Source organism: Zalophus californianus, chromosome 11, assembly GCF_009762305.2.
Source record: "Zalophus californianus isolate mZalCal1 chromosome 11, mZalCal1.pri.v2, whole genome shotgun sequence".
NCBI classification, from domain to species: domain Eukaryota; kingdom Metazoa; phylum Chordata; class Mammalia; order Carnivora; family Otariidae; genus Zalophus; species Zalophus californianus.
In genome coordinates, this window is record NC_045605.1 from 64,437,680 (window position 1) to 64,456,191 (window position 18,512).

General features: G+C 49.5%; 2 protein-coding genes across 2 annotated transcripts; one reads left to right on the forward strand and one right to left on the reverse strand.

The window, feature by feature from the left end:
* Nucleotides 1-7: 7 nt before the first annotated feature.
* On the forward strand, nucleotides 8-6,875 carry AKIP1 (A-kinase interacting protein 1). Its single transcript, XM_027580642.1, has 6 exons — nucleotides 8-155; nucleotides 373-600; nucleotides 1,032-1,112; nucleotides 3,302-3,406; nucleotides 4,399-4,458; nucleotides 6,434-6,875. The coding sequence occupies exons 2-6, from the start codon at nucleotides 379-381 to the stop codon at nucleotides 6,572-6,574; spliced, it is 609 nt and encodes a 202-aa protein (XP_027436443.1). The 5' UTR covers nucleotides 8-155; nucleotides 373-378; the 3' UTR covers nucleotides 6,575-6,875.
* A 132-nt stretch (nucleotides 6,876-7,007) lies between these two features.
* Nucleotides 7,008-17,908, reverse strand: C11H11orf16 (chromosome 11 C11orf16 homolog). The gene is given in 9 exon segments (XM_027577891.1): nucleotides 7,008-7,218; nucleotides 7,748-7,968; nucleotides 10,840-11,472; nucleotides 12,574-12,808; nucleotides 14,449-14,605; nucleotides 16,303-16,361; nucleotides 16,364-16,462; nucleotides 16,937-17,185; nucleotides 17,840-17,908. Coding segments are annotated over 9 exon segments (1,755 nt in total). The 3' UTR covers nucleotides 7,008-7,185.
* Nucleotides 17,909-18,512: the final 604 nt, after the last annotated feature.

An 18,512-nucleotide genomic window follows, 5' to 3' on the forward strand; every position in this document is an offset into this window, starting at 1 on the left:
GGCGCGTAGGGGCCGCGGCCCGGCGCAGAAAGAAGGCGTGACCGACGCAGGCCACAGGCCCCGCCCCTCGCCAATGGCCTGCTACGCCGGCGCTGGGTGCTACAGGCCCACTCTCCCACACAACTCTGAGCGCATGCGCCTAAAGAAGCGGGCTGGTGAGGGCCCCCCACTGAGGGAAGGGGGAGACGGAAATGGAGGGGATCTGCGCGCACTCGCTCGCCCCCGGCCGGGCGCCGGCTGGAGAGCGCGTTAAGGGCAGAGCCCGGGGCGGTGGTCGCCAGGGAGGTCGAGGCTAGGGCTCCGACCCGCAGCTGGAGCAGGGTCGCGGCGGCCCGCTGACCGGCCGGTGTTTGTGTGTATGTGCCTGCGCAGGGAGACATGGAGAACTGTCTGGCGGCCGCGGCGCTGAACGGGGTGGACCGACGTGCCCTGCAGCGCACGGCTAGGCTGGGCCAAGAAGTGCTGGAGCGGGCCAAGAGGAGGGCGGTGGACTGGCATTCGCGGGAGCTTCCCAAAAGCGGCGTGGGGGTCACTTCCCGAGAGCGGCCCTACCGAGAAAGACGGCCCGCAGCTGGCCCCCAGCGCCTGCTCCTGGGAGAGGTGAGGGCTCCAGTGCTGGGGGACCAGCCCATTCATTCGCTCCGCGGTGGCCTGCTGGCAACCGGGGCACGCCGAACCCACGCACCTGATCCAGCTCTTGGCGGAAGCTGTAAAGTAACGGGACAGTGAACAGAAAAGTCCTTTGAAAATTCTTGACATTGGACAGGTTCTTACTGTGTAGTTTACGGTACCGCTAGTGCTCGGCCCTGGTTGGTTACTTTCTTACATGCTACCATCTTTCTTTGTCCTGGATAAATTGCGTGTCTGTTTATTCCTTTTTAGAGTGGAATTCTTCCTCGGTAAGATCCTTCTTGTTTACTTAAACTTGCAGAGGCTTTTCGAAAAGTAAAAAAGATGCTATTCCCAAATTGACCTCATTCTCCAGTAGGAACTACCAGATCTCACCTGTGATTTGCCATTTATTCAAATAGAGAGAAGAAAGACAACCAACCCTAAGTGCTTCCTTCAGAACAATGGCAGAATTCATGGACTATACTTCAAGTCAGTGTGGGGTAAGTTGGTATAAGCCAAAGCATGCCCCCATCCACCTGCAGATGGACCACAAAGTGGATCTTTGTGGAATTTAAGGAGAATCTGGAGACTACCCGTTTACCCTGCCCCACCTTCATGGTTAGATTGTAAACAGGGATTTAAACCAGGTGATAAATCCAAGTTAGAATTTATTCAACAGGTACTTATTGAACGTATAACTGTAGGTATTATTGAGGATGTAGCAGGGAACAAGCCACAAAAGGTTTCTGTCCTACCTATTGTTTTCAGATTAGTTGGGGGGGGGAGGTTATTTGCTGAATTCCAAAACAATCAAGTCCAGATATTAGGGATTTTTTAAACTTTGAACTGAACTCAAGTTAAAAAACATGAGTAAGCTCGCTCTAAACTGGAACTGAGCATTTCTGGGTTTCAGAATGTACTGGAACAATATCCCTAAACTAGAATTTAACCTCTGTTTCAAGTCCCCAGTAATGCAATTTTTAAATATGTCTCTATGAGTCCGTATCACTTGTTGGCCACCAAGGTGGTTATGTGGAACAGATGCAGTGCCTCCCCAGTGGTGGTGTGAGTTAATGGCAGGAGCAGCCTCCCAGGAACCAGACCCATGTTCTGCCACTTACTGGCTATAATGCACTGGGCCAGTTAGTCCCACTCAGCCTAGCTTCCCTGTCATAAAATGAAGATCTCTAAAGTGCTTTCCAGCCTTTAGAGTCTGTTTCTTTGGTTTCCACTGAGAGATGAATACCAGAAAATTGTCATAAACTATAGCACGAGGGACTTACGTGAAATTTTGGGTACCATTCATTGAAATGGGTGTACAAATAAAGCCCTTCTCAAAACCGCATGCTAAGGTCATCTTTAAGTACTTTGAGGGAATGGTGAAGGCAGGCCAGCCTGCATCCAGGGAAATCCCCTGCATGGAAGGTACTCTGTTGTCTAGGAGTTATAGCAGACTCTGTGGTCTCTTTGAGCCTCAACATGATGTGATTCTTTTGTGGTTATAAGGATGCTGGTCTACAAAGCAGAAGGAAGAGAATACCTTGTTTCTGTCCTGCTTTTCAATTTCATATATTAAGATTTCAAAAAATCTCTAATCTCTCTACATCTTTTGTAAAATACCTATGACTCCGAGAACAGGATTCCAATCAATGAGATATGGTCCAGAGAATATTTTTATGTTATTCTGTTAAATGGTGTGAAGAGAACAACTGAAACATTTTGGTTCATGGTTCACTAAAAGGAATAACAGTGGTCTTTGGTCTGAGATTTAGCAAATTGGTGTGTTCTTCATTTTGATATTCGGTCCATACTTCAGTTCAAGTTTCCACTCTGGAATGGAGTCTCAGAACCCTTGGGCTTTCTGGAGATAGAATTAAGAACAGTGTTCTGAGTCTGCCTTTACAATTTTGAAGCAGCGCCCAAAATACATTATTAAACCTATGTCCTGAAGTGCTTTCCCCAGCTTCCCGTTTTTTTGGTCTCATGCCTTAAACACTGTCCGTACACTATGTTCAAAACAAGCAGACTTGTGATGTCCTCATCATTAGTCATAATCAGGGGCAAGTCTAAGGTTAACTTCGAGGGGGAGGAAGGAAGTAGGCAAGAAAAAATGTAATTTGCTTTCTGATCCTTTGGATTATTCTCCTTAAATTAGAGACCTCTTCCTCCCCTCCGCATGGGGAGATCGGTTGCCTAGCTCTTGAGTTTTTGTTACATTTCCTGTTGTATTTCTAAATCTCAAAGAGATGCACCCCTCTTCCCTTGTCCTTGTCTGAAACTTGGACAGTAACCATGGAACAGTTCATCAGAACTTGTGATGAGAGGAGATGGAAGGGCATATGTATTTGACATTGGGATGAAGACGTTGTGAAAATTCTTTAACCTGGCAGAGAGCCTGGTCCTGCCTAGCTGTTGGTTGGCCAAACTTCTTGCCCTACAAAGGCCACAGATGGCAGCAAAGTCGTGCCAAATGCAGTTCCCTCTCTGCAGCCGCTTTTCATGGGCTCAGATTTGTTGGATGACTTTAGAGGCCTGTCAAGGGAGCAGGTAATTCACCTTTGCTCTGTCGCCTCCCTCCTTAACCATACTTTCCCTAAGTCATGGAGTTTTTTTGTTTTTTGTTTTTTGTTTTTTTGAAAATTTGACCAGACTATTTGCTTGCCCAGCATCTTTCCCGTTCCTTCTGTAGAGATACTATTCATCTGTGCTGGAGGAAGGAGGGGCGGTCCATGTCTCTCGGTATCACAGAGGGAAGTCGGGGCTGCACTGGTGCTGGGACAGTGGGGACGGCCAGGTATGTATCCTCAGCTGTCCGCGCTGTGCCCTCAGCTCCCCTCCCTCTCTTTTAACAGAATTCTTTTCCTAGAGCATTAGGAAATAAACTATTAGTATTAGTAACAGGCAATTACAGGCCTCTCCCTACAAACTTATCTGTCTTTTACCACCTGTTCTGGGGAAGCCCAAGATTTTACTTGTTGAACTGATGCACTAGGAATTCATCGTTGTTTTTGAAGAGAGTAGGTGTGTTATTTTGTTTTGTTTTTCCCTTTTTAAACGCCCCCTAGTTATACTCAAAGATAGCAAACTTAAGTTCAGAGTCTAATCCACAAGTTGGATTCCTGACTTTTCCGGCCTATGGGTCTAGGGAAAGGATGGGAGAGTGGCCCCAGGGATGTGAATGAGGGCTGGGTGCACACTGGAAGGTCCCTCCTGTTTTCTTGGCCTGGGATGTATGGAGCAACGCCAGAGCCCAAAGCCTGGGTTCCCTTTTCTGGCCTGACCCCAAGGGGGTTACATGTGGGTAAGAGTCATTCCTGCCCTCCCATTCCTTCCTATAAAATGTAAGTTGGTGTCTCTAAAGGGAATTCTGCTTTTCCCCGCTAGTACCTGGACTCCTGGGAGAAGCACAGAAGAGAATTCTGTTTTCTGAGAGCCTGTTGAGTATCAGTCACTCTTGAACTTTAAATCTCCAATCTCGTATCACCATGTTGTAGACTGGGAAACTAAGGCCTAGGGAACTTAATTTGCCCTTTTCAGTAAAGCAAGAGATAGGATTCAAATTCAGGTCTGTTTGACTCCAAAGGCCATGGAAATATAAAAAGTCATCACGGTAAACCTCTGACTACAAATACCTCACAGAATTCACTAAAAGCCTTAACAACTTAGGAGACAACTTAGAAGAAACCGACAGAACAATTATTAGTTCCTAATAAACTAAGGGAAAGTTTTTCTTTATAATCCAGAAGTCAAAGTCTGGGTGCTAATCAGTGTTTCTTGTCTCTTCAGAGAAAAGACACCTCCGTTGGTCTTGGAGTTATCTCTCACGTGTCAGCAGCGTCCCAGCCTGTGAGTACAGATCTCATTCTGGGTTTCACCACCAGTGCCATTCCATGAACCAGTTGAGCCAGTTCTAGGGTCCTTTGTCCCAGATCCACGGTATTTTTACGTTGAGATGTTTCACTCTTGAGAGAGTACAGCATTTGGATTCAGTGTAAAATTATGTTTTCTCATATCCTTCCTTCACTTGAAGCTTAAGGGATACTTTTTGTGCCTGAACTCATAGTTGTGGTTGGAAAGAATGTGAAGTATTCACATTGCAGTTCCTACAGCTCAGCTGGGCTGACACTGGGTTCTGCTGGAATTTCACCATCTGTTCAAGCAGCAGGAGGGGCCTGACCCTCCTGCTTACAAAGTGAAAACCATTGCTGAAATTCAGAAACATGTAAATTTGGTTAGATCGAGTTCCAGAACATTTGAAAGGATTTGTCCTCATTTTCCACAAATGTTTCTCTGTTAAAAACACAGTGATGAGGTTTTTTTTCATTTAGGATAAAGAAGTACTCAGTTCATGAACCCAGGGAATTTTTGGGAACTTGGAAGGGCTGGAATTCGGAGGAAAGGAACTCCAGCATGTTTCTGCAATAGTTGGCTTAATCTTTGTTTGTATACAGTGCACTACTAGCCAGGACCCAGAATATACTGGAGTTAATAACAACTAAGAATGTTCTGCTTCTGGTACATAAGTTAGGTCAAGATGCCTCCCATACCTGCTGGATTTTGGTGATGCTAATCTTCCTGATATTCATGGTATTGGAATCACAGATGCCAATCTTATCCCCCGTGTTTCCTCTTATGCAGACAAATGAAGTATCCTTGGCTTTCTGCAATTCTGATACGGCTGTATTTTCTGAAATCTACCTTTGTGTACTTACGTAGTTGAAGACCAATAAATAGTTTTGGCGTAGTCATTTACATTCATGTCAGTAAATGATAAGGAGACCAAATTTGCAATAACTGGGCATGAAAGGATAGAACATAAAGCAGCTTTGGAAAAAGTTGGCTTTAAATCTGTGCAAGGTGGAAGGCAGGAAGGAAGTCCATAAAAGTGTAAATATTACCATTTATTCCTCCCGGTGGAGTTTGCTGGCCAGTAATTTGTTGTTGTCCCCCGGGTGTAGTGGCAGAGATGACACCGCTGCCTGGAGGAGCAAGCATGGAGGAAGCACGTGGGAGGGGCGGCGGGTCCCCAGCTGTGGGGTAGCAGCTTTGGCTCTTAATTACAGGCTCTTTTCTGGTTTGCAACTTCTCTGTCTGCCTTTTGAACGGAGACCCCTCCTCTGCCTGCACTTCCACCCACTTCCCAGCCATGTGTCAAGTCTGTCCTTGGAAGACAGTCAGTGCTCAGCACAGCTTTAAACACAGATCTTTCCGTTAACTCCAGCTTCCAGTGTTTTGTATTATAGGAGAACCAGTCCTCCAAGGGAGGCTCTGGCCAGCCCGCAGACTTGCTGCATGACGAAATGGAATCTATTCATAGTGTGCTCAGCTTTTGGAGAAAAGAATATTTCATCTTCATCATGAATGTAGCAAACAAAGCACAGTTGAAAAGACTCATTATTCCATGGCGCCTTGTCGCTACTGTTGGTCCGCGCTAACAGGTGCCACTGTCTGCTTGAGAGCCCCAAAACAATGATCATTCGCCTTGCCCTCTACCAAGTGACTCTCTTTCTACCACGATTAGGAGTGTCCCTTTTATGACCCTTCATGTTCGTATAGGTTTCTAGCACTTGCCAAGTGTTTTCACATACATGCTTATTTGTGAAGTAGGTATTACCACAGCTTTAGAAATAAGGAAACAAGCACAGGAGGGGCTGAGACTTACCTAATGACATTCCTATTGTCTGGCCAGGCTGAGCCTTGAAAGCAGGACCTCCGTCTCCAGCCCAGTGCTTCATCCCACTGCGCCCCTGGCACCCAGAGGTGGCCTGCTGGCGTCGTGACCTACAGTCTCTCAATGGCTAATACCTGTTTTTCCTTGCAGGCTGAGAACACCTCTAAGGACCTCTACATAGAAGTATATCCAGGGACCTATTCTGTCACTGTGGGTACAAATGACTTAACCAAGACTCAGGTGGTAGCAGTCGACTCGGGACAAAGTGTGGACTTGGTCTTCCCTGTATGACGTGGACCATCATGGCTATCCCATCACCTTTTTTTTAAGTAGCTAGAAGAATAAAGTCACCATATTATTCTTTACATATTTACCCAGTGATCCTACTTTCAGGGCTGACTGTAGAGGGTCAGCCTTCCTGGGAATTGGAGTTTGTCTCTTTCAGTGCCTATTTTAACTTAAACGTCTAGAAGCCCCCCCACCCCCGCTTTCTGCTGAAAGTCATACTGTAATGATGCTGTCTCAATAGTTTTTAACTGCTTACTTTCCAGGTGAAGGTTACTTATGATAATAAAGGGAGCGATTTTGGAAATGAGTTCCTTTTTATTGGGGCATGAAGAGGTGAAACAGTGTTGCTCATGGACAGCTGTAGGTTTATGAGAAGGCGACAGGCTGTGGATGTGTTTGCCTGGAGCCCCCCCGTCCCCCCCCCGCCCCCCAGCAGGGAGTCCTGGCCAGGACCACCGGGCTCCTGTGCCCCTCAGGGCAGGTGCCTTCACGACGCTCATCTGCAGGCAAGTCTAGCGTGTGAGAATGCCACTGCTTGTGCGCCCAGCACGTGTGGCCTGCGCTCTGTCCCCAGCCGTCACAGGACAACTTGGCAGCCACTCAGTAGCGCCTCCTCAGGTAGTTACCACCACTGCTCTTTTAGCTTCCTATAAGAAAAAAAAAAAATCCCGAGAGTCTGATGCTGACTGTAATTTTAAGTATCAAAAGTCACTGATCTTAAAAAGTCGTGATGTGCCCTGAACTCCTTGAAGCTACTGGGCCAACAGCAGAGCTGCCTTTGGCCAGTTTGGTTGCCTGGTAGTTCATCTCATTCTGAACGTGACAAGTCTTTCCTCAGGACAAACGCCAGCGTTTTATATGATTAAGGCCAAGTTTTGAGTAGGGCTGTGTTAGTGTTCCTAGTGAGGAACGGACTCCCACGGACAGAGGGCCTAGTCAGGCAGACCCATGCCCATCACCGTAGGGTCAAGAGTGTCACTTAAGTGGAATCCTTACCTCCATAAGAAGCCTGTGATCAGCTTTGTGGGTTCTGTAAGCCTTCTGAAATGGAATGCAAAATCGTGGGTATGTGCATTTTCCTGGGAAAAGACAGCATGGGAGTTCTCATTCTCAAAAGGGGCATGAAGAACCACATGAGGAGTCCTTAGGAGCCCCTTCCCAGCCATCCTGCTTTACCTGGCTCCTCGGGGCTTTCAGTCTGAGGGCATTTTGGTCCCTCTGGTGGGTCGCTGTTCCCGGACTCCATTCTCTGTGTTCACCGTCCTCTGGCAGGATCTGTGGTGGCTTCACGCCGCTTGCTTCCAGGACCAGCTCCTTCGTATTCCCCAGCACTACACTCTGTACCCTTTGTTGTTTGTTGCCCCTCTTTTCTCTCCAGATGGTTCCATGTCTTGTTCCTAAACCCCAAATTCAGTGAGTTACGTTGCATGTGCCACCATGGGATTGGTCCTGATGACTGAAGTGGAACTATGTTAGGATGCCAGAATCTAACTGTAAGTTCCTACCACTGCTCTTTTTAAAGAGAAAGTTTGTTAGTCATTTCTGGCCATTACACTTTTTGGATAGGTTTTATCTGATAACCACATTTGGAATTAGATGGGAGAAGGTATCAGACATGACTTTCAGAACAGCCAGCAGGGGAAGCAAAGGTGGCCAACTGCCATCTGTCAAAGGAGCTTATAAATCACACTGATCACAAAGAAGAGGTAGTGAGCTGGGGGGGGGGGGCAAGGTTTTAAGAGGTTGGGTGTGAGGCAAAAATAAAATAATGGGAGATGTGACTCCCTGGGGAGTAGGAAAAGAATCTGAAAAGGAAGGACTACAGGAATCCATCCTCTTGCAGGCTTTTAAAACTACAGATTAAATCCTGTTTCAGTCATAAGCTCAGGAGGAGAGCAAAGTAACTGCGGGCAGCCAGCAACCTGGCCTTCCTAGAATTGTTAGGTTGGGATCAAACGGGAACTTGGGAAGTAACAAGAAGCATGGAGGGCAGAGGGAACCACACAAGAGGATTGTCATGAGGCAGAGCCTAAGGCTGACCGTCAGGCATCAGTACTTGACTGAAGGCCGTCAAGCACAATTAGGAGAAACAAAGCAGCATGTTTCCCTAAAAGCAACAAAATCTGGAGGGGGAGAAAAGGAAAGTTTTGGTGTTTGCCATTGTTTCCGGTGCTGGTGCACACCCGGTTTTCTGCACTTCATCCTCACTAGTCACTTGTGGCACACAATGCCTCCCTGCCCCCACGACAAGGGCCAGGGATGGCCCCTTTCTCCACACTCCGACACAAGTATATTCTCCATAGCTTTGCACACAGGCCTGGGACCTGGCAGAGGGTAGGTCCAGGGATCCTCATGGTTCAGCTCTAAGAATTAACCTTTGCCTGGGTCATGACAAATGATCTTAGTAGTACCTAAGGGAAAACCAGACCAAGTACGTGAAGGTACCATATTTATCTTCTTTACGGGCAATTACTAGAATTTTTGGCGGGGCAGGGGGGAAACAAAACTTTAGAGTGGATCTGTTGAAATGTGGTGGGAAGAGAGACTGAATATGGGTGGCTGGGCAGTGGAGGGAGACGAGCAGTGTGTGCTTAGGAAAAAGAGGTGTGGACTTAACCAGGTTTGAAACCAGTCCAGATGGAATGCTGGGGAGCCAAGCTACAGTACTGGGAACGCAGAGCTGGTGCCTGAAACCTGTGTGAGCACCATGGCCCCTCTGGTTACCCCTCTGGCATCCCCCCCTGAGGCCGAGCCTGGTGCTTCTCTGTTGCTCCCTTCAGACTCCTGTCTGTGGGGTAGGTACCGCTTTTCTTTCTCCAGTCTGCTGAAGCAGGAGGCAGTGGAAGCTATGGCGAATTTAGCATGATATCTCTAGGCTTGGGCACCATTTTCTTGATAGTATCACCTGTAGGGCAGGTGTATCTGAGAGGAACAGTTGTTTCCTAGTAGCTTCTGCCAGCACCTCCCACAGCCTCTCGCCATGAGATCCATGACCGTCTCCCAGAAGCCCAAGATCCTGCCCAGCTTGGTATTTTCAATACAAAGGCTCCTCTCTGAGAGGGGAGGAGGAGCTCAGCTGCACACAGCTGACTTCTTGTTCCTCCAGTTCTCTCCGTGGGGCAGGGGGAGAATCCCACACCTGGAAAGCCAAGGAAGGTCTGGAACACCTATAAAGTACAAGAGCAGCCAGCTTATGCCGTTCCCACCCGTCCACCCCCATGCCCCACCAAAGCCCAGGGGTCCGGGAGTCACCAAGACGGTCTCTCGGTGTAGAAATAATTTCTCAACTTTCTGGAACTGAAGACCAACAAAGTTCTTACCCCTGGGGCAAGAGTGAAATCCTCGTGGCTAAGAGGTCCCTCAGCTGAGCAGCTGTCCTGGAAAGAGGCCAGTGGCTTCAAACAGGGACCCACAGCGGGTCCCAGTGTGGGTGGTGTCTGGAGATCTTTAAGCCCTTAGCAGTGGTACTCTAACCACACAGCCTCCCTGCCCCAAACTAAATGTTCATTTAGTTCACTCTATGTTCGGTTAGTGACCCCAGGGCCCCAGGAATCTAGTCTACGGCTGGGCTTATCCCAGCTGCCTCTGCCTGCTGACTTGGGCTTCTGCTCTGTCCAGGCCCTGCTGGGAATTTAGATAGGACAGGCATGAGGCATGTCAGTGGTACACGGCTTCTAAACCTGAGGGCGTCACGGGGTTCTTAGCTCAAGGTGAAGATGGGGATGGCTGTTGATCAACAGCACTGCCTCCCCTTCTCGTAAGGAATGAGCAGCATGATGCAGTGCCCTGCTTCTTCCCACTCTGATTTACTAAGGGGACCAGGGGAGAGTAGGGCCTGATGACCAATGAATGTTTAAAGACCAGCTTCTGTGCCTCTCGGGCCATTGAAGACTCTAATCGACACCTGAAGGCATTTTGAGTATTCATCTAGAGAAAAATCAAGGGCCCCCGGAGAAAAAGGAGGGGGTGGGGGGCAGGCAAATACAGACAAAGGCAGCACCCTGTCAGTAGAGACTAGTGAAGAAAAGAGGGTTGTTAAACAGGGATGCAAACCTTCACATGAAGATCAGCCCATCCCCTCTTACGGGGTTTTATTGCTCAAATGGAAACCTACTATTTCCCTTTTATCACAGCCTCCCCTTCAATATGGCCACACTCCTAAGTGTTACTTCCAATCCTAGCATGGGGGATGCGTGCATGAGATCCCTACAAGACACATGGGAGGGAAGAGAGCAGGGCCCCCAGCCCTGCCTTACAAGAAGGTATACCTGGCTTCCCAGGGTGCGGCTGGGACCCGTTTCTCCTCCAATACCTCCACTCAGGCTGGCATAGGCCACCCTGCCTCCTTGGAGACTTCTCAAGAAGGATGGGGTCTGTGTTGACTGTGCTGTCCACCATCAGCCTCTGGGGGAGGCTAACGTGCAGATCATTCTCCAAATCCTCTTCGGAGGAAGAGGAAGAAGAAGAAACCCCCAGGGGAGCTTGCACCCCTCTTTCCTCTTCTTTAGGACCCTCTAGGGGCAAACGTGGTGCTGTGGGCTTCAGTTCTACCTCTGGATGTTCTTTGGCCCTGGTTAGAGGCCACCAGGTAGGTCCAGCCAAGGGGCAAGGGCAGAGGCAGCCCTGGCCCAGCAGTTGGCAGCAGGCCTGGGGGACGCAGGGAGGACACAGGAACAGAGTGCCCGGAGAAAGCCCATTGGTGACCCATCCAGCAGCCGGTCCAAGTGGAGAGCAGCAAGGGGCCCAGAGGAGGGCGCCAGCGTGCTCCTCGACTGAAGGCTTGTGCGGCCTCCCCACAGCCTTCTTCCAGACAGGAGGGGGCACTCACCTGACCCCACCTCTAGACACACTAGCTGTCCTGCCATTCCAGAAGTGAACAGTAATTTCTCCTTCTTTTGATGCTATGTAACAGAAAGAGCAACATTTTGTTAAAATTATCTCTTCTATATCATGAGACAAGGGTTCTCCTAGCCCCCAAAGCAAACCTCAGTGCAGCCCCCTGCTCCGCCGGCCTCCTCCAGGGCACCTCTCCGTGGAGAGCCTGCCAGGAACATTCCCTCACTGGCTCCCTATTTACTGCCACTTCGCGGGGCACTGGCATGCACCTCCCGGGCTCGATTTTCATGGGGAAAGAGAAGCCTCCTGTCATTCTCGAAATTGCAATGATGCTGACTGCTGGCCCTGCAGAAGGGGACTCTCCCAGTCCGTGGATAACTTGATGCGGGACCAGTCATGAGTACTGGTGTGGCCCCAGTTTAACCTCATCATACCATAGGTTAGCTAACCCACATAGACATAATAGTTTCAGGCTATTTTTGCTCTGATGAAAGGTATTATATAATCTGAAAGATAGGATTCATCTGTCCGTTGCCACATCCAGGATTAAGCTGCAAGTGAGGGGGTAAGGTTTTTTTTTTAAATTTTTTATTGTTATGTTAATCACCATATATTACATAATTTGTTTTGGTGTACTGTTCCATGATTCATTGTTTGTTCATAACACCCAGTGCTCCATGCAGAATGTGCCCTCCTCAATACCCATCACCAGGCTAACCCATCCCCCCACCCTCCTCCCCTCCAGAAACCTCAGTTTGTTTTTCAGAGTCCATCATCTCTCCTGGTTCGTCTCCCCCTCTGACTTACTCCCCTTCATTCTTCCTCTCCTGCTATCTTCTTCTTTTTCTTTTTTCTTAAAATATGTTGCGTTGTTTCAGAAGTACAGATCTGTGATTCAACAGTCTTACACAATTCACAGCGCTCACCGTAGCACATATCTTCCCCAATGTCCATCACCCAGCCACTCCATCCCTCCCACCCCCGACCACTCCAGCAACCCTCAGTTTGTTCCTGAGATTAAGAATTCCTCATATCAGTGAGGTCAGGGTAAGGTTTTTTTTTTTTTGACACCTCTACGACCCTCAGCTTGCCTCTAAGACACTTTTTGCTCTCTCCTACCAGCCTGGCTCCGCCTGGGGACGTTAGGTCGGAGCTGTTTCCCTTACCTCTCTGGGGGTCTCTTGCCTCTGAGGCCAAGAGAACGGTGCTAGGGCCATACCGCTGTTGGTCTGGCTCCCAGGGGGCAAGCACCGTGTCCCCAGGTCGCAGCAAGCATTACGTGGACGGCAAGAACTGAATGACATCATCTTCTAAGACCACGTTCTGCCGCTGGGCTGGCAGCTTTGGGTCTGTGACGAGGGGAACCTCAAATTCCACAAGCAGGGCGCCCCGTCTCTCCAGCTGTGGATAAGAAAACACAATAAGATCTGGCGTGTGGAAGTATAACAGGGGGCGCCGTGGTTCCCCGCAATGCCCTAGAACCAGACCCAGGGCCTTCTTTACAAACAGTGAGGGCCATCAAGAGAAGGGACAGGGACAGATGCTGTTAGAGCTGATTGTAGCAGAGACAGGCAAGCTGTAGCGTGGGTGCTCTTCCCTCTACCTCTTTTTGCCCTCGGCAACTCTTGTGTATCACTTTCTGCCATTCTTTTCCTGTTCGAAGAGAAAGAGGAAGACTCTTCCTGTTTTTCTGTGCTCCTCTATGTATTTGGCCTGCAATTCCCAGGGATAACCTGGGTCCTTTGGATCTTTCTCCAGTGTACTCCCCCTCCTCCCAGCACTTCTGAAAAGTGTTGTCGCTGTGTCCAAGACCAACCAGGGATAGATAGTGTATTCGTCCACAGACCCGCACAGGCAAGGAGGAGCTGTGGCCTAACGTGAGGGCAGCCCTCAGCACCTGCCATTACAGCAATGAGCAGAGGTTCAACAAAGCAAATGAACGTCGTAAAAGAGAGGGCAGGAGAAGTCTTGAAGCTAATTGAAAGTACAAGCTCTTTCGAGAACTCCGTATGACTTGGAAGAGACAGTCTGGTTGCAAATTACTTTAATCACTAGACAGCCTATTATTTGAGCAAAACTCTGCTACTATTTCATTTGGATTCACATACTAGTTCCTTGAAAACGACAAAATGACTTTTGAATGGAAATTCTATAATTCATTTTTTTTGGAATTCACACTAGTCTTCCCTCCATGAATCCACAGTCACAAAGTCTGACTCTGAGAAGAGAAAAACCCCAAAGAAGGAAGCAGCCACGGAAGTAAAGCGCAGGCCTGGCTCCCAACATGTGGGGGACCAGGATTGTGTGTGTACAGGCAGAGACGTGCATGTGGGCATGTTCTGTTTCTCTTTCCCTTAGGCTGGTGCCCATCATTCAACACACTGAATTTTCCTGAACAGAGCACTTTTCACTCTTTTCTTCATTGTCACAGGTTCAGTTGTATTCCCCCCCCCCCCGCCAAAATGCATCTGTTAGAATCCTAACCCTTAGTACCTCAGGTTGTGACCTTATTTGGAAATAGGATCATTGCAGATATAAGAAGTTGAGACAAGGTCATGCTAGGCTGATAGGGTGGGTGCCTAATCCAAAGACTGATGTTCCTATAAAAAGGGGAAATGTGGACACAGACATGCACAGAGGGAAGATACTGTGTGAAGGTGGGGCAAAGATTGGGGTGATGTTTCTATAAGCCAAGGAACACCAAAGATGGTCAGCAAGAGACCAGAAGTTAGTTAGTAAAGGCATGTAGAACAGATTCTCCCTCACAACCCTCAGAAGAACCAACATGCCAACACCTGCACTTCAGTCCCCAGAACTGAGAGACAATACATTTCTGTTCTTTAAGTCACCCCGTTTGTGCTACCCTGCTACACAGCCCTAGCAAACTAATACACTCACCGCCATTGCATTTCCCTTCTAGAACCTGGCCCTGAACGATGTGTGCCTATCCAAGAAACTATCCTGCTGGGCACACACAGCTGAGGCATAGCAGTATTGACAGGCCACTCTGAGGAGTGTGCTGGGAGATGTGAAGAACTTGCCTCTGGAGCAGCCTTTATCTGAGCCTGGTAATAAAAGCCATCTGGTCCCCTTCTTGCCAGGACCCATGTGTCAGCAGCATCTCCAACTCTTCCCAACCAGCCAGGCCCCTGCCATGCTGAGTCAGCCATGTGGAGACACGGGTGGTAAGATGCATATCTGGGAAAAAGCAAATGGAATTAGGGAGTGGAGAAGACCAAGCCCTAAAAACATCAAGAAATGCATTTCACAGATCTGAGCAGGACCACAGTGTGCATATGACATAGAAGGCTGTGTGGAACAGAAATCCATGTAGCAAGTGGCTGGCGATCTGTGACTTCCAGTAAGACAAGATAAACTGCTGGAAGGGGCAGAAGGAGAGGACAGTGAAGGGAACTCTCATTTGGGGATTGAGAATTGCTTCAAGGTCATTGTGATTAGCCTGGATATAGTCAAGTGAGTTAATGCTGGTCCTGAGACTGAACAGCAGACCAGGAAAGAGCACTGGGGAGGTAAATCCAAAGGCAGTCTGTGGGAATCGAGGATGAGGCATGCACGTTTGGATGGTAGTACCAAAGGAGTGACATGGGAAGGGTGCTTGGTGCTATGGGGTCAGAAGGGAGGAGGACATGTTTGAGCAGGGAAAGCACAGAGGAGCTGGCTAAGGGGCTGAGAGACAGGAAAAAGGAGAAGCTACTCCTGGAGAGGTTTGTGGACAGGACCAAAGTGGGGGTGCAGTGGTGGGGAGGGATTGTTGAGTCAGGGTTTGGGTTTTCTGAAGAAGCTGTTTACTTTGTGGGGAAACCTGGAGGCAGGGATGCTGAACTCTGGCTTTAAACAAGATGGTCCAGGGCGCCTGGGTGGCTCAGATGGTTGAGCGTCTGCCTTCGGCTCAGGTCATGATCCCAGGGTCCTGGGATCGAGTCCCGCATCGGGCTCCCTGCTCTGTGGGAGCCTGCTTCTCCCTCTGCTTCTCTCTCTCTCTCTCTCTCCCCCCCTCTATCTCTCTCATGAATGAATAAATAAAATCTTAAAAAAAAAAAAACTTTAAAAGATGTTTAAAAAAATAAATAAATAAACAAGATGGTCCACAGGGCGCCTGGGTGGCTCAGTTGTTAAGCATCTGCCTTCACCTCAGGTCATGATCCCAGGGTCCTGGGATCGAGCCCCACTTCGGGCTCCCTGCTCCGCAGGAGGCCTGCTTCTCCCTCTCCCACTCCCCCTGCTTGTGCTCCCTCTCTCACTGTGTCTCTGTCAAATAAATAAATAATCTTAAAAAAAAAAAAAAGATGATCCACATAGATGAATCTAGAAAGCAGGTTCTTAAGGGTTCAAGCTGGTATGTCCCTAACCTGGGCAGACGGAACTGAGTGGCCTGGACATAAGTGAGTCCCTGGAACTGACACCACATGTGTATGCTTGAGGGCTGAGCTTCCTTTCCCTTCTGCAATCACACTTTAGACAGCCCACCAAGGATTCGGTTCGGGAAAGGCCAGGATCACTGAGGGATACTGAGGAAACCTGAGGAGGTACCCAGAGACCTCGCCTTAGCTGTTGGTTGCAGAAACCCTAATTTCTCATGTGGTGCCAGGGCTAGTCTCATAGTTGGTGGAAGCTCTTTAACTGGTGATACCTGACTGCCTTCTCTTCACATGCCAACTCTGACATCTGCCACCTTTCTACAAGGTGCTACAAGGAGCACAGTTCAGACAGGAGGGATAGAATACCATGAGCAAATCAGAGCCCACACGGTGAAGAACCCTTCCAGCTTCTGCAGGAAGCAAGTTGTCTCCCTCATGGTTCACTGTCGAGAGCCAAGAACGGAGAGGAACAAGAGGGGTGCTCATCACTTCTGCCAGAGGAGCCGAGACTAGTACCTGGAGAGCAAGTTGTGCCAGGTGCTTGGATGGCAAAGGGGCAGGTGAAGGAGAGTCCCCAAGGAGGAGCAGCGCCAGTCCTGGAAGGGGACTTCAGGGTCGTGGCCACACTGCGGTATTTGGGCAAAGGCGTCCCAGGCCCTGCAGAGGATTCCGTGGCCTTGGGAGGAGAAACGAGGTGAGAACAAGCACCGCCATTACCCGAGTTGCAGCCCCCAGCCCAGCAGAGGGCACCTGGCTGGTGCAGGGCTCAGTTCCACAGTTAGCAGACCCCACCTGCTCCCACAGCGGCTCAGGCTGTTCTCTGAATCACCTGCCTCCGGAACCTCAGCTGAGGAGATAGGGGAGGGGTTGAAAAAGCAAGTGTTGTGACTTTAGAGAAACCCAGCTTTAAATCCTCCACAGCCCGCCAGCTGCGTGCTCACGTCACCACGCACTTCAGTTATGGTGCAGATAACATACTGAAAGCACCTGGCTGATCAGTGGCTCAATATACGTTAGTTTTTTCCTCCTCCCCAGTTGTAAGGACTCCCAGGGTTAAAACAGTACTTCCCCTCACAAATATGGCTGGCCTAACCCTGATAACAAACCGACCCCTAATCTAGGCCACAGACTCCCTTCCTAATCCAGTCACCTCCAGGACTAACTCTAGCCCCAGCTGAGACCCCAGGGTCGTGTCCTCCACAGACCTGTTCAGACGCGCCTCCCGGGGCCCAAGATCACACTTCGCTGCCCCAGCCCACCAGAGCTCCTGCCCAAGTCCACAGGTCTGACCCCAGGGGGACTTACCCACAGCCCCAAACTCCTCCGCCTCAGCCTTCTGACAGTTGGGGCTCAGGGCCTCAGCCCGACTGACTGCTGGTTGCCGAGCCGGCTGCCACGGCTGCGAGCCGGCAGGAACGCTGTGGACTGAGTGTACTGAGCATGTGCAGAGAGGTGGCGGGCGCCTTGCGGGGCATGGGCCGGGCAAGCGGGCAGAGGGTTTCTCCGAGGAAACGGGGAGGGGGGCTTTGGAGAGAAAGGTCACCGCAGCCTCAATTCCCCGAAGCTCAGGCTTCCCCACTGCTGGAAGAGGCCCTCGTGAATCCCAGCAGAGTCCTGTGAGGGAGGGCGCTGCCTCTACAGAGACTAAGGGCTATTGATCTGCCTCCATCCCGTGCAGACAGGAGGCTGGGTTAGGTGAGCCATTGGCTGGCTGACGGACTCTAAGATAGAATTTGTCTGTAGTTTAAAGCAAAATAACCAGAGGTGTGGGCATGTTTGTCTGTAATAGACAGGACCCTGCTGAGGAGCAGAAATGTGGCGACCGCTTGGGGGGTGATGGGAGTGGACACTGGTGACCAAGGGGACAGAAGTCTGGATTCTGCTCTCATTTGAACATCCATGGGACAGGCTGGTATTTGGAGGCATCTGACAGCCATTGTGTGCCAATTGCGTGCCTGGCACCGTGTTCAGGGGAGAATACCAAAAAAGTATGCAGGGATATTTGTGGGTGTCTCTCTCACACCCGTTCCCCTCTTCCAACACTTCCTGTTACCGTTGGCAGGTGCACGTGGTTAAAGAGGCTGACTGTACCTCCAGCTCCACAGGTAGAGTGTGTGTCCATCAGCACACTCCACTCCCTGGCTCCGCTCTGGGGATTGGCAAGGCGTGGGCATGTTCCCCAGGCTCTCCAATCAGAGTACATCTCAGGACCTGTGTTGAGAATCCTGGGTTATAGACTCTGTCTTTCCTCCTCTACATAAATAAGAAAGTACACGGTTCTAGGAGCCTCTGACTGCCTTCTGGGGACACTGAAGCTATTCCCAGAGAAAGGGATGATAGACCGAAGCAAAACAGGTTCTCGGTGACGTTGTTGAGCCCTTCCTGAAGGCAGGCCTAGAGCTAGATGCTTCAGTTGTGTGAACCTTTACTGATTATACAAATTTGGATTGGATTTTTCTCTTACTTGTAACCAAAAGCATCTTAAGTGATGACTGCCCTCCCAGAGCATAATTCTGTAGTTATGTCAGGAGAATGACTGTTGCTAAGGATCACACATGAAAAGGCTCAGTTATTTGGTGCAGAAAGTTAGAGTCCAAGAAAGACCAATGGAGTCTCTGGCAGCGGGAGGAGCATTTCTGAATAAGACAGGTGGGATTTCAGGGCGCCTGGGTGGCTCAGTCGTTAAGCGTCTGCCTTCGGCTCAGGTCAGGATCCCAGGGTCCTGA

Bases quoted from the DNA above. Each gene is read 5' to 3' on its own strand.
- AKIP1 (XM_027580642.1), top strand. From the start codon at position 379: ATGGAGAACTGTCTGGCGGCCGCGGCGCTGAACGGGGTGGACCGACGT. The intron at 3,407-4,398 runs GTATGTATCCTC...TTGTCTCTTCAG, and splicing joins GGGACAGTGGGGACGGCCAG to AGAAAAGACACCTCCGTTGG. The intron at 4,459-6,433 runs GTGAGTACAGAT...TTTTCCTTGCAG, and splicing joins TGTCAGCAGCGTCCCAGCCT to GCTGAGAACACCTCTAAGGA.